The sequence below is a fragment of the Quercus lobata genome, chromosome 8, assembly GCF_001633185.2.
Source record: "Quercus lobata isolate SW786 chromosome 8, ValleyOak3.0 Primary Assembly, whole genome shotgun sequence".
Lineage (NCBI taxonomy): Eukaryota > Viridiplantae > Streptophyta > Magnoliopsida > Fagales > Fagaceae > Quercus > Quercus lobata.
The window spans coordinates 25,156,922-25,157,911 of record NC_044911.1 but is presented as its reverse complement, the minus strand read 5'-3'; the positions used below and the strand labels follow the sequence as shown (position 1 = coordinate 25,157,911).

At 41.9% G+C, this 990-nt stretch overlaps 1 protein-coding gene across 1 annotated transcript; it reads left to right on the top strand.

The window, feature by feature from the left end:
• Positions 1-283: 283 nt before the first annotated feature.
• On the top strand, positions 284-751 carry LOC115956653. The gene has a single exon (XM_031074966.1). The coding sequence runs from the start codon at positions 284-286 to the stop codon at positions 749-751; it is 468 nt and encodes a 155-aa protein (XP_030930826.1).
• Positions 752-990: the final 239 nt, after the last annotated feature.

Sequence of the window (990 nt, the reverse complement as noted above, 5' to 3'; positions counted from 1 at the left end):
ATAAGTTTCAAGTGGCCTTTGACAAGATTAAGTAGTATTTGTTAAACCTTCATATTCTAGTTCCACCAACACTGGGACATCCATTGATTCTATATCTAGTGGTGAAAGAGTCATCCATGGGTTGCATGTTAGACCAGCTAAATGAACCTGATCAAAAAGAGAAGGCAATTTACTACCTAAATAAGAAGTTCACCAACTGTGAGATCAATTATGCGCCCTAGCATGGGCCTTACAAAATTTGAGGTAATACATGCTCTACTACGCCACGTGGTTGATTTCCCACATGGACCTTATTAAGTACATCTTTGAAAAGCTTGCCTTCATAGGGAAGATCTCCCATTGGCAGATGTTGATCTCCAAGTTTGATATTGTGTTTGTGGTGCAAAAGGCCATCAAGGGCCAAGCCATAGCCGATTACCTAGCGAACCATCCATTGAACGATCCAGAATTTTCAAAATCCCTCTTCTTAGATAAGGATGTTTTGGCAATAAAGCCAGAACCAAGCAATGTAGAACCATGGTGTTGGAAGCTTTATTTCGATGAAGTTGTCAATAGCACTGGAAATGGAGTGGGAGTAGTTCTAGTATCCCCGAAGGGACAACAAATCCCTGTTTCAGTCAAGCTGAATTTTGATTGCACCAACAACATCATCGAGTACAAGGTGTGCATAGTAGGCCTGCAAGTTGCCTTAGAGTTCAACGCATACGGTCTAAGCATCTTTGGAGATTCCCTATTGATCGTGTCCAAATAGAGGGAAAGTGACAAGCTCGAGACACCAAGTTGATTCCGTATCAAAAGTGCGTCAGCCTCCTAATTCCAAAGTTCTAGAACATTACCTTTGCTTATTTGCCACAAGCACACAACCAGTTCGCAAATGCTTTAGCCACCCTGGCTAGCGTGGTTAAGTTAGTAAAAGGAGATGATATGTGACAATTGAACATAGAGGTCCACGGTGTTCCGGCCTACTACATGAATATCGAAGAATGCATG